A 12,067-nucleotide genomic window follows, 5' to 3' on the forward strand; every position below is an offset into this window, starting at 1 on the left:
CATCATTTGCTGAGACTATTGACACAATAACCCAACTAATCCTTCAGCCTCTAGCCTCAGACTCTTCCAAATAATCCTCTAAATGGCCACCAGAGTTATCTTTTTAAAATGTAATCTATTTTTATTTTCATGTTGAAAATCTTTTAGTGGTTTCTACTATTTACAGCTGTGCTGTCCAACTTTCTGCAATAGTGAAAATGTGGGGCACTGTCTAATATGGTAGCTATCAACCACATGTAACTACTGAGCACGTGGGGCTCGAACTCATAGCCCTGAGATCAAGAGTCACATGCTTTACTGACTGAGCCAGCCAGGCACCCCTCCAATTTTTCCTTTTAATTTTGTTTTAATTAACTTATGCTTAAATTTAAATGGGCACATGTGGTTAGTGGCTACCACATTGGATGACATGGATCTAGAAAATAAAGTTCAAATGCTGCTACACAGCATACAAAGTCTTTAGGATTTAGCCTATATGTATCCTCTGCCAATTGGAATTATATAAGCAGTTCCCTGAATGTGGCACATTATCTCACTGCCTATACCCTTCTTTCTGCTATGATGCCTACCTGCCTTCTGGCCTCCTTTCCAATTGCTACTCATTTTCATAGATAAAATAAAATTCTCCTTTTTCTAAGTCTCCTGTTACCCCCAAAAGAACTGACTGTTCCCTTCGTTTGCATCTCCACTAAATTCTGCATACATTACTATCATAGCAATTATTCACTTGATTGTTTACATGTGTCATCCTCTACTTATTGTAACTTCTCTGACATATATCTCAATGTTTAGGATAATGGTGCCTAGCGCAAAATCAGTGTTCAATGCTGGCTGAATGACTCTCAAAGATAACTTTCACACATATATCATTTTTTTTTTTTAAAGATTTTATTTATTTACTTATTTGACAGAGAGAGAGAGAGAGAGAACAAGCAGGCAGAGAGGCAGGCAGTGGGAGAGGGAGAAGCAGGCTCCCCGCCGAGCAGGGAGCCTGACGCGGGGCTCGATCCCAGGACCCTGGGATCATGACCTGAGCCGAAGGCAGCCGCTTAACCGACTGAGCCACCCAGGCACCCCTCACACATATATCATTTAATACTGATCACTTCTAAGTCTTTTCATTCTTAAATATTTTACACAGAATTAAAATGATAGAAAACTGCCCTTCATATTATTTTACAGTATTTGAATCATACATACTACACACTACACATCAATCTTCCGTCTCAGGTAATTTTTCTAAGAGACCCTCTCAGAAATTAATGGCATGTTGCCATTTTTTTTTTTAAAGGTTTATTTATTTGAGAGGGAGAGAGAGTGCATGTGCAGGGGGGCAGAGGCAGAGAGAATCTTAAGCAGACACTGCTGAGTGCGGAGCCCGGTTCGAGGCTTGATCCCATAACCATGAGATCAGGACCTGAGCCAAAACCAAGAGTCAGATGCTTAATCCACTGTGCCACCTCGGCACCCCCATGTCACCATTCTTATACTTACTTTGTTAAGCCCTCAAATTCAATCTTTCCCATATTGTTGAACATGCAGATGATCTCACTGCAATTCATATTCAACCTAAAATAAAACACCAGCATATAAGTAAATGTTCTAATACCAGTTTATTACTTTCTCTAAATAAAAGTCAGTGGCTAACATTAAAAACTCTAAAAGAACATTTTAAGTGCTCTAATACAACTTTATTACTTTCTCTGAAAGTCAGCTGCTGACATTAAGAACCCCAAAGACAACATATTTTTCTAGTGTAACTGAAGAATCCTCTAAGCCCAACTTATCATAAATTACTCTTATTTTACATGTTTGCTAATTTGGGAAACATTTGTGACACAAATTTTCAATTTATAATTGCTTGCTATTTAATAAATCTAGGCTCTAATACATTTTTATACTTAATTTTTAGGTTCTCCTGAATTATAACTTACTTACCTGGGAGAGTTCCTTAGTTTTAGAGAGCTAACTTGTAACAATTCACTCTCAAATGTTAATTTCAAAGTACGGATAATCTAGAATCAAAAGACAAGTGTTACTCAGATGTGAATTTTTTTTTTTTTAATAAATATTATTGGGGGTGCCTGTGTGGCTCAGTTGCTTGAGTGACTGCCTTCGGTTCAGGTCATGATCCTGGAGTCTCGGGATCGAGTCCTGTATCAGGCTCCCTGCTCAGTGGGGAGTCTGCTTCTCCCTCTGACCCTCTCCCCTCCCATTGCTCTCTCTCTCTCTCTCTAATAAATGAAAAAAATCCTTAAAAAAATAAATATTATTGAAACAAAGTAAGATTTTAGAAGGAAAACTATAGCCTTTAAGTATCTCACTAATTAATGTGTTCAAGGTTTGATTATAGGCACCGAAAGGGATGCAAGTAAGTGTTTATGGTTTTTCCCCTTAAAGAAATTTTAAATCTTTTAGAGACATAAATTAATAGATAACAACAACAAAAGACACTAGTTAACAAATGGGATATAGCTATGTAATCAGAGAAGATTCTGATTATATTCACTTTGCATCTGCATTGCTATCCTCCAATGTCTTTTTGCCTTATCTTCTTAATAAATCTAACTAGGGTGAATACCAAATCTTTTTTTTTCTTAAGATTTTATTTGTCAGAGAGAGAGCATGCACTTGCACAAGCAGGGAGAGCAGCAGGCAGAGGGAGAAGTGGCTTCCTGCTGAGCAAGGAGCCTGATGTGGGGCTTGATCCCAGGACCCTGGGATCATGACCTGAGGCGAAGGCAGACGCTTAATTGACTGAGCCACCCAGGTGTCCCAGGTGAATACCAAATCTTATCACTTTTTTACATCTCCTAATGCCTCATGTGTAATACACAGGAAATGAGAGAGGTCTGATCAAGTAAGACGGTAGCACTTAGAGACTTTGGAGGCAGGTAAACCAATGGCTTCTATTTTATACCTCAGTTCAGCCCAAACACCTGATTATCTATGGGAAAAGGCCATGAGGATTCAAAGACAATAGAACAGGATCTATATCCCAAAGGAGCAAGGTAGAACTCAGCAAAAAAGATCGATGGTTAACCCTGTCTGGCTAAATGATCTCATCAGGAATATGTTTTTATTTTTGCTCAGCTGTGCTCCCTAGGCACATTATTAGATGATAGAATATAGTGGAAGCACCCTGTCTCTTGACCCACACATTTGGGGAAGCAGGAAGAAAAGGAAAACAAAACAAAACAAAACCCTGAATGAGAACTTGAATTAAGTTTTTAAGTCAAGAATTCAGTCATATCTCAATTGTTTATGAAAAGAACAGAGAATCTCATTTAGTTTGCTGCCCTTATATGTTCTCATTTTTTATTCAAATATTCTAGGAACATCAATTTCCAACTCAATGTCACCCTACTTGCTCTCAGATCATGTGTTATAAAGACCTTACCATGCCATTTCCCTAACTGGTAAATAACAATAAAAGGCTAAACAAATTTATTAATGTTTGTTTTAGAATTCAAACACTAAGAGTTCTAAATTGAGGCCAAGATAAGTTAGAATAGTCTGAAAATAAATGCCTAAGTCTTAAATATCATATTCCAAAGCATGTAAACTAATATACCTCAGAAATAAATTCACATTATGATCAAAATTACCTGATTCAGGTCACAATAAGTCCTTAAAGAAGGTGCTGATTTTAACTCTCTTGCTATCTTCATAGCTGCAGCCAAATCATTTTTTTTCTCTTCAATGTAGCTTTTAGCCATTATTACATTTGACAGATAATCATCTGCATTTCTTACTACTTCTTCACACAGATTCTTTTTCCTTCATATAAGATCCCAAAGTTATTTTACAGAATTTCATAAATGCTCATATGAAAGTGAGTTTAAAACAACTGAGTGGTATCAAAAGGGTAATTTCACTAGTTTATGAACATGGTTAAAAGAAGCATTCGACTGAGATATATTATAATTGAAAACTAAGTATGGGTAACTAGAGAAAAAGTAGGATGTAATTATCATGTCACAGATACAGCTGTCACAGAATTAGAAGACAGATCCTAGATGATTCCACATAAAAGAGAAATCCTATCTTGTAATCATTTGTGCCATTTCAAAGACAATTTGTATTCATTTCCCACACAGATATGCTTGCACATTTTAAAATTTCCATCAGTTGACACAAATTACATAAATATAAAATGAGATTTTAAAATAAGACTTCACCAAACCAGAACACAGGTATCAATTAACTATAATCTTCAAAGTAATCCCTTAGAATGGCAAATAGCGATTGCTTCATTACTTGTACCTCAGTACTCAAAATCTTTTCTGGGCCTGTGATGGAATTAAATTATTATGGCAATTAAAAAAATTTTGTACCAAAAATTGTAGTGTGTAACTTTCATTTTATTATCAAACAAATGACTATTTCCTCAAGATCAAATCTGGACTCAAAAAAAAAGGAGTGTTTGCCACACTGAAGAGTAACAAAAATGTGACATAGGCTATGAAGGTGAAGAGGTATTCCAAAAACCGTTTTGGTAATTGTATAAATAATCTGAAAGTCATTTCTTTAGGGGAGAAAATGGTTATTTTGGTAAGTTCTAATATGGTTTCTAAAAACTCATGCCTGTAGACTGATATCAGCAAAATGGCAAACTAGGTAACTCTAAGCCCTTGTTACCCAGTGGAGATGTCAAAAAAAAAAAAACCACGCAAAAACTAGTTAAAATAATCTTATAGAAACTCTGGAAAATAAACAAAGGTATACAGCAACCAAGCAAATGCCCAATCAACGAAAAGCCACATTAAAAACAGTAGGAAATTCATGGCGGTTTTTCTTGTTCTTGCCCAGCCCCCTCCTCAGCATGGTGTAGTCTTGGTGTAGAGATAGCAGCACAGTTCCCAATTCCTTCCGTCAAACCAGAGGGAGCATAGCAGACTTCATCTGTAATGTTCTAACTTGTTTGTGGGATGCCTGAGGAACTAGTCTGTTTCACCTAACTTAGAGCTCAGGCAGTGAAGAGCAACAGGCAGTACTTGGGAAGGCTGTAGGAAGACTAAGAGCTATAGATCCCTGGGCAAGAGATTATCGGTAAAGACATACACTAGACCATCTGGGGCTTGCAAAAGCTTGGGTGAGACTCTTTCGGAAATGAATACATTTAAAAGTAGCTATGTATATAAAGGAATAAAGAAAAAAATCATACTCAGGCCCAAGCAAGATGCATGCTCAGAAAAGACCTGAGAATACCTTAAGCCTTCACCTGAGGCTAATTCTAAGGCTCAGAGCATGCTCACTCAGTGAAAGACTGTCCCTGAAGAGAGCCAGTTTGCAATGACTAGAAGAGGTGGCTGTGTTTTCAGATGCCCAATTTTCAACAAAACAGCAAAGGCATATAAAGACATGGGAAAACATGACCCAGTCAAAGGAAAAAAACAGAGTGGCAGAAACCATCCCTGAAGAAGCAGAGACATAGGACTTATTAAAGACTTTAAAACAAAGGTTTTAAATATGCTCAGAGAGCTAAAGGAAAACATGCACAAAGAACCTAGAGGAAATCAGGAAAAAATGAAGGACCAAAATGTGATTATCAATAAATAGACAGACATTATAAAAAGGAAACAAATTCCAGTGCTCAAAAGTACAATAACTAAAACAAAAAATTCACTAGAGGGGTTCAACCGCATATTTGAGTAGGAATAAAGAATTAGCAAACCTGAAGATAGGACAAATGAAATTACAGAGTCTGAGGAACAGAAAGAAAAAATAATGAAGAGAAGTGAACAGAGCCTAAGGGACTTGAGGGATTCTCTCAAGAAAAGCAACATATGCATTACAGGAGTCCCAAAAGCAGGAGAGAAAGAGAAAGGTGCAGAGAAATTATATGAAGATATAATAGCTAAAAACTTCCAAAATTAGATAAAATACATAAATTGACGAGTCCAAGAACCCAAGGATATTTAAATAGAATAAACTTAGAGACCCCCACAAAGACACAATATAATCAAACTGTTGGAATACAAATAGAGAATTCTGAAAGCATTAAGAGAAATGCAATTTGTTATACCCAAAGAATCCTCAGTAAGATTATCAGCCAATTTCTCAGTAGAAACCTTGGAGGCCAGAAGGCAATGGGATGACATATTTAAATTGTTGAGGGGCGCCTGGATGGCTCAGTCAGTTCAGCATCCGACTCTTGATTTCAGTTCAGTTCATGATCTCAGGGTCATGAGATCGAGCCCCGTGTTGGGCTCTGCACTGGGTGTGGAGTCTGCTTAGGATTGTCTCTCTCCCTCTCTCTCTGTCCCTCCCCTGAACTCTCTCTAAAAAAAATAAATGAATAAATAAATAAAGTGTTGAAAGGGAAAAGCTTGCCAATGGAGACTTCTACAACTAGCAAAACTGTCCTTCAAAAGATAAGGGAAAAGTTAAAACACTTACAGATAAAGAAAAGCTGAGGGAGTTCATGATCAATATACTTGGACTACAAGAAATGCTAAACAAAGTCCTTCAGGTTAAAATGAAAGGAGGAGAGACAGTAACTTGTACTTGGTAAAGGTAAATACACAGGCAAATATAAAATCTAGTATTTTTGTAGTTTTGGTTTATAACTCCACTTTTTATTTGCTACAGGGTTTAAAAGACAAATACATAAAATGACTATAAATCTATGTTAATGGATACATGATGTATGAAGATGTAAAGAAGTTTTTACATGCAATTCAGTTAAGCTGGTATCAATTCAAAATAGACTGTTATAACTTTAATATGTTATATGTAATCCCCACGGTAACCACAAAGTATAGAATATGCCCCCCCCCAAAAAAAGGAAAGAAATGAGAAGGGAATCAAAATGTCACTACAAAAAAGTCAAGTAAACAGAAGAAGGTAGTAATAGAAGAAATGAATGATAAAAAGGCTCTAAAACACATTGAAAACACATCTCTTGAGAGAATCCCTCAAGTCCCTTAAATTAATTATCTTTATTGATAATTAATTTAAAAGTAAATGGATTAAACTTCAGAATCAAAAGGCACAGAGTGAAGGACTAGAGTTCAAAAAATGACAACATATTTGGTCTACAGATACTCATTTTAGATCTATAGACAAACAGAACAAACGTGAAAAGAGGAACATAGTCTGTGTAAATAGTAATCAAAAGAGAACTATACAAATATTAGACAAAATAGACTAAGTCAAATACTGTTACAAGAGAAAAAGGACATTATAAATTGACAGAACATCAAGAATACACAACTATAACACATATATGCACCAAATACAAGAGCTCTGAACTATATGACACAAACACTAACAAAATTAAAAGGAAAAATAGCACTGTAATAATAGGTGGAGACTTCAATATCCTACTTCCTACTTCCAATAACAAGTAGGAAAACCATTAGAATACCAATAAAAAATAGACTACTTAAACCATATGACAGATCAATTGCACCTAACTGACATAAAGAGAAAAATCCACCCAACAACAGAGAATACACATTTCTCTCAAGCATACATGGAACATCCTCCAGCATATGTTAGGTCGAAAATCAAGTCTTTTAAAAACCCAGATTAAAAAAAAACTGAAAACATACAAAGTATCTTTTCTGGTCACACAATGGAAAGAAACTAGAAAACGTTAACAGAAGGAAATGAAAAATATGTGGAAATTAAAGAACATACTCCCTTAAATACAAATGGGTCAACAAAAAAAAATCACCAGGAAAATATCTTGAGACAAATGAAAAACAAAAATTTTAAAAATTGAAAAGGGAGAGGAGTTAAGGTGGTGGAGGAGTAGGGGACCCTAAGTTTCTCTATTCCCTTGAATATTGCTAGACAACTATCAAATCATTCTGAACACCTGTGAAATCAATCAGACATCTGAGAAAAGAAATGCTGCAATTCTATAAATAGAAAAGCGACCACTTTCTGGAAGGTGCATAGACCTGAATATGGGGTGATATACTGGAGGATATGGTGGAGGGGAGGGAGACTGCTTAAGGACGCTACTGCAAAGTATTATAAGTAGTAGAGCACAAAATCGGAACTTTTAGAAGTCTGCTACATATGTCCCTGGCTTAAAGGTGCTCAGGTAACAAAGTGAGGCAGAATCCCAGGTGGAATGGCATTGTCTCAGGATCCCTGGGGTCACAAGAATGGGGGTGCCTGAGTGCGGCAGAGTTCCCAGGCATAGGAGCAGGGAAGCCCACTGAGAACAGTGAGTTTAGGTGCCAGCTTTCTGCTCTGTGTTGCCATAAACTGCGACCCGCTGCACATTCCAATGACCACTTTCCTGGGAGGAGTCCAGCAAAAGGCAGAAGCATGGTGAGACCCCCTCCCTCCCTCCACAATAGGAACAGTGTGGACCCGCACCACAGGTGTCCATAAAATTTGAGTTTTTTTTTTTTAAAGATTTTATTTATTTTTTGACAGAGAGAGAGACAGCAAGAGAGGGAACACAAGCAGGGGGAGAGGGAGAAGCAGGCTTCCCGCGGAGCAGGGAGCCCAATGCGGGGCTCGATCCCAGGACCCTGGGATCATGACCTGAGCTGAAGGCAGACGCTTAACGACTGAGCCACCCAGGTGCCCCAAAATTTGAGTTTTGAAACTCAGTTGCATGCCTGAAATAAAAGCGCTCAGTCAAAGGCCAGATAAACACAGAGATCTGATAGAAATCAGGGAGACTAGAGTAATTGACTGCTTTTCTATGAGAGCTCACTGAAGAGTGAAGGGCGTGGACTTTCAGCTCCAGGGCTAGAGATTGGGGCACCACCATTTTCATGCCACCCATCAGTGCTGAAACCCTTCAGGGAGCAAAACAGCACCACAGAGTGGAATCTGGAGCCACTTACACTATGCCTGGCCCCTTGGCAAGTGGGGAGCATTTCCACTAGGGCAAGGGCACCTGAGAATCAGTGCGACAGGCCCCCTCCCTCAGGAGACCAGTAGGAACAACTGGCCTGCACCAAGTTTACTGATCATAGAGGGCTGCAAAGCTCTTGGGGAAAACAGTATATAACATCCGTGGTTTTTTTTTTTTAATTTTAATTTTTAAGTCTTTCATTATTATTTTTTGTTATTTTATTTATTCAATTCTTTTTTAAAAATTTTTTTATATATCTTATATATAAATTTTTTATTTTTTGTTTCCTTTCATTGTATATTATTATATATATACAAAAGTTAAAATAGAAGTTTTTCTCTCTTTCTTATTTTGGGATCTAGTTTCCTTTAACATGAAGGTCAAAACACACCTAGGATCTAGTTTTTTGGGGGGGAAGGGCTGTTTCTTGTTTTTTTTCTTGATTTGTATTGTTTTTGCTTTTTTTTTTTTTCCTGTTGTCATCGTTATTGTTGTCTTTTCTCTTTCTTCTATTCTTTTCTGGACAAAATGATGACATGGAGACATTCAACCCAAAAGAAAGAATAGGTTGTTGAAAAAAAGAATAGGCTGTAGTATTCACTGCCAGGGATTTAATACGGATATAAGTAAGATATCTGAACTAGAATTTAAAACAACAATTGTAAAGATACTAGTTAGGTTTTAAAAAACCATAGAAGACACTAGAGAATCCCTTATTGTAGAAAAAAAAGAACTAAAATCTAGTCAGGCAGAAATTAAAAATCCTATTACCGAGATGCAGTCCCAAATGGAGGCTTTAAAAATGAGAATAAATGAGGCAGAAGAGTCAGTGATTTAGAAGATAAAATGATGGAAAATAAGGAAGCTGAGAAGAAGAGAGAAAGAATCATGAAGGCAGACTTACAGAACTTAGCAATTCCATAACGCAAAATAATATCTGGATAATAAGGGTCCCAGAAGATGGAGAGAGGGATGGAAGGTTTATCTGAACAAATTATAGCTGAGAAGTTCCCTAATTTGGGGAAGGAAACAGGTATTCAAATCCAGGAAGCACAAACAACTCCCTTAAAAAAAATCAATAAAAATAGGTCAACACCTCAACATAGAATAGTGAAGCTTACAAATTTCACAGATAAAGAGAAAATCCTGAAGGTAGCTTGGGATAAGAGATCCTTAACCTATGGGGGGGGCGGAGCAAGATGGCGGAGGAGTAGGAGACCCGGATTTCATCTCCTCTCAGGAATTCAGCTGGATCGGGATCAAACCATTCTGAACACCTACAAACTCAACAGGAGATTGAAGAAAAGAAGAGCAACAACTCTCTGAACAGAAAAGCGACCACTTTCTGGAAGGTAGGACGTGCGAAGAAGTGAATCCGAGGCGATATTCGGGAGGATAGATGGAGGGGGAGGGGCCTCCGTCAGGCGCTTCTGGCAAGTGATAGAGCTGCGGAGCACAAAATCGGAACTTTTAAAAGTCTGCTCCGCTGAGGGACGTCACTCCGGTGGCTAAGCGGGGGGTGGAACCCTCGCGGGACAGTGTGGTCACAGGACCCTCGGGGTCACAGAACGACCGGGGGTGCCTGAGTGTGGCAGAGCTCCCAGGTAACGGAGCAGGGAAGCCGGCTGCAGAGGCGGAGCCCAGGCGCGGGCTCTCAGCTCAGGGTTGCCATAAACCGTGATCCGCGGCACAGTCGGGCCACTGCTCCTCCGGCAGGGATGCAACAAGTGGCAGATCCGGGGAGACTCCCCTTCCTCCCTGGGAGGAGTGGTGCGGGAGTGCACCGCAGGGATCTGATGGGTTTGGAGACTCCACCCGGGGTTGGGTGCCAGAGATAGAAACGCACGGTCACAGGCCGGGTGAGAACGGAGTGCGGCCGGAGACCGGGGAGCCGGGAGTGACTGATGGCTTTTCTCTGGGGGCTCACTGAGGAGCGGGGCCCCAAGTTCTTGGCTCCTCCGGGGCCGAGACTGAGAGGCTGCCATTTTCACTCTCGGACTCCAAAGCTGTACGGAAAGCTTGCAAGGAACAAAAGCTCCCGAGAGCAAACCCGAGCAGATTACTTAGCCCCGACCCGGCAAGGGTGGGGCAATTCCGCCTCTGGCAAAGACATTTGGAAACCACGACAACAGGCCCCTCCCCCAGAAGATCAGCAAGAATAGCCAGCCAAGATCAAGTTTACCGAACAATGAGAACGGCAGGAACTCCAGCACTAGGGGAATACTACACATAGAATTCATGGCTTTTTTACCACGATTCTTTAGTCTTTTAAACTTAATTTCTTTTTTAACTGTCTTTTTTTTTTTTGAATTTTTCTTTTTCCCTTTTTCAACCAACATCTTATCAATCCGTTTTTTTTAAAAACATTTTTATTTTTCATTTTTAGAGTCATATTCTATCCCTTCATAGTAGTTACCCATATTTTTGGCATATACATATATATAAATTGTTCTCTCTTTGAAATTTTGAGATAGTTTCTTCTAACAGATCAAAATATACCCTAAATCTCTAGTATATGGTTTTTTCCTACTCCCCTGCCTGATCACATTCTCTCCCTTTTTTCTTCTTTTTTCTTTTTTTAAATCCTTGTTTCTTTTTTCAAACAACTTCTTATCAATTCCTTTTATAAAATTTTTTATAATTTCCATCTTTACAGTCATATTCCATCCCTTCATCATATCAACCCTTATTTTTGTAATTATATATAAGTTTTTCTTTCTTTAAAATTTTGGGAGGCACTTTCTTCTAACAGACCAAAATACACCCAAAATCTAGTGTGTGGCACTGATCTATGCACCAGCCTATTCATATTTGATCACATTCTGGGTTTTTTTTTGTTGTTTTGTTCTCTTTCTGTTTGTTTTTATCTTTATGTTTTTCTTTTTTCTCTCTTTCCCTTTCTTTTCCCACTGCTTCAGGTCTTTTTTGATTTGTTTAGAGTATATTTTCTGGGGACATTGTTACTCTGCTAGCATTTTGTTCTCTCATTACTCTCCTCTGCACAAAATGACAAGACGGAAAATATCACCTCAACAAAAAGAACAAGAGGTAGTACCGACTGCCAGGGACCTACTCAATATGGACATTAGTACGACATCAGATCTAGAGTTCAGAATCATCACTTTAAAGATACTAGCTGGGCTTGAGAAAAGCATGGAAGTTATTAGAGAAACCCTATCTGGAGAAGTAAAAGAACTAAAATCTAACCAAGTTGAAATAAAAAAGGCTATTAATGAG

General features: G+C 38.4%; 1 protein-coding gene across 2 annotated transcripts in view; it reads right to left on the reverse strand.

The window, feature by feature from the left end:
- Positions 1-12,067, reverse strand: part of RNF17 (ring finger protein 17) — a 154,422-nt gene that overhangs the window by 114,651 nt on the left and 27,704 nt on the right. For both annotated transcript variants that reach the window (XM_045869116.2, XM_045869115.2), the window contains exons 7-9: positions 3,609-3,780; positions 1,939-2,015; positions 1,495-1,569 (exon numbers count right to left, since the gene is read on the reverse strand). In XM_045869116.2, the coding sequence (XP_045725072.1) occupies positions 1,495-1,569; positions 1,939-2,015; positions 3,609-3,780 (324 nt within the window). The remainder of the gene's footprint in view (positions 1-1,494; positions 1,570-1,938; positions 2,016-3,608; positions 3,781-12,067) is intronic.

The sequence above is a fragment of the Mirounga angustirostris genome, unplaced genomic scaffold, assembly GCF_029215605.1.
Source record: "Mirounga angustirostris isolate CCGP_5_RB_7025 unplaced genomic scaffold, mMirAng1.0.hap1 SCAF_3, whole genome shotgun sequence".
In the NCBI taxonomy this organism is placed as follows: domain Eukaryota; kingdom Metazoa; phylum Chordata; class Mammalia; order Carnivora; family Phocidae; genus Mirounga; species Mirounga angustirostris.